Source organism: Asparagus officinalis, chromosome 3, assembly GCF_001876935.1.
Source record: "Asparagus officinalis chromosome 3, Aspof.V1, whole genome shotgun sequence".
Lineage (NCBI taxonomy): Eukaryota > Viridiplantae > Streptophyta > Magnoliopsida > Asparagales > Asparagaceae > Asparagus > Asparagus officinalis.
In genome coordinates this window covers 50,465,655-50,466,921 of record NC_033796.1, presented here as the reverse complement: position 1 = coordinate 50,466,921, position 1,267 = coordinate 50,465,655, and the positions used below count along the sequence as shown (strand labels likewise).

Below are 1,267 nucleotides of genomic sequence, written 5' to 3'. Positions count from 1 at the left end.
CTACCCCTGTAGGTCACGATGCACAAGTAAAGTAGGGTGTCCAATGTGAATACGCTCCCATGACCAAATCTGTATCAATGTGCAGCATCCCTTAAATTCTTTATTCTGCATCAGGGATACTCTACCCAGTTCTCGATACAAGTATGCCAACACCGTACTACCCCATGACCGTGCGCCGCATACGTCAAAATCCTCCAGCAACGGCAGCCATCGTGCATGTACAAGAGTCTTGCTCGCATCAGGAAAAAGCACGCACCCTATCATGTGCAATAGGTACGCACGAGCATGGAACTGAAGCGTCTCCATACTGGCATCCTCTTGTATGTCGCCCTGAAATGTCTGACGAAGCCACGATAGCTTCATCACACCACTCCTCAAGTCAGGAACCTGTCCAAGAAGCCTAGCACATACCTCCAGCCAACTATGATCATCGGTGCCCGTAACTACCGGCCCATCGATCCGAAGCTCAAGTATGACGGCCACGTCCTGTAAAGTGGTGGTGCACTCCCCTATATGCATGTGAAAGGTGTTGGTCTCTGGCCTCCACCTCTCAATCAGTGCAGTGATAAGCGGCCAATCAAGCCTAATATATCGAACCGTCGAACACTTCCGGAAACCGGCCAGAGAGATCAGCGCTAGAACTCTCGCATCCTCAATGACCCAAGCTGAATGGCTCTGGGAATGCTCGATCATGGTGATGTCTGGTACGGGCTGTACATCAAAAAGAATTGATTAAGTATAATGCGAAAAATTAAAATTAGTGCCAATGCTACGTAGCATATACAAAAGATGTTTTACCTGTCCTGAGCCAATATGGTCTGAAACGTGGCTCGCCTGGAGGGTCAAAACCTCACAAAATTATTGATAATTTTTCCTCTAATTTTCACATTTATTGATAATTTCCCCTCTAATTTTTGCATTTATTGATAATTTCTCCTCTAATTTCACAAAATTATCGATAATTTCCACACTAATTCCACGAAATTATTGATAATTTCCACACTAATTCTTCACAAATTTCACAAAATTTTTGATAATTTCCCCTCTAATTTTCACATTTATTGATAATTTCCCCTCTAATTTTCACATTTCTTCACAAAATTCGTAAATAATTCACAATTAAATTCTAAAATCTAGATTTTTACATGTAATCTATCGGGCTGGGGTCGGGCTGGGTCACGCGCGCGTTATATAGGAACGCCAAACTCCACGGGAGTTTAACTCCCGTGGAGTTGCAGACGGCATTTCCTAGAGAGCGCTTTCTGGG

General features: G+C 43.8%; 1 protein-coding gene across 1 annotated transcript; it reads right to left on the bottom strand.

Moving 5' to 3' along the window:
• On the bottom strand, positions 1-519 carry LOC109835095 (protein MAIN-LIKE 1-like). The gene has a single exon (XM_020403092.1). It carries the CDS (start codon positions 517-519, stop codon positions 1-3), a length of 519 nt encoding a protein of 172 aa, XP_020258681.1.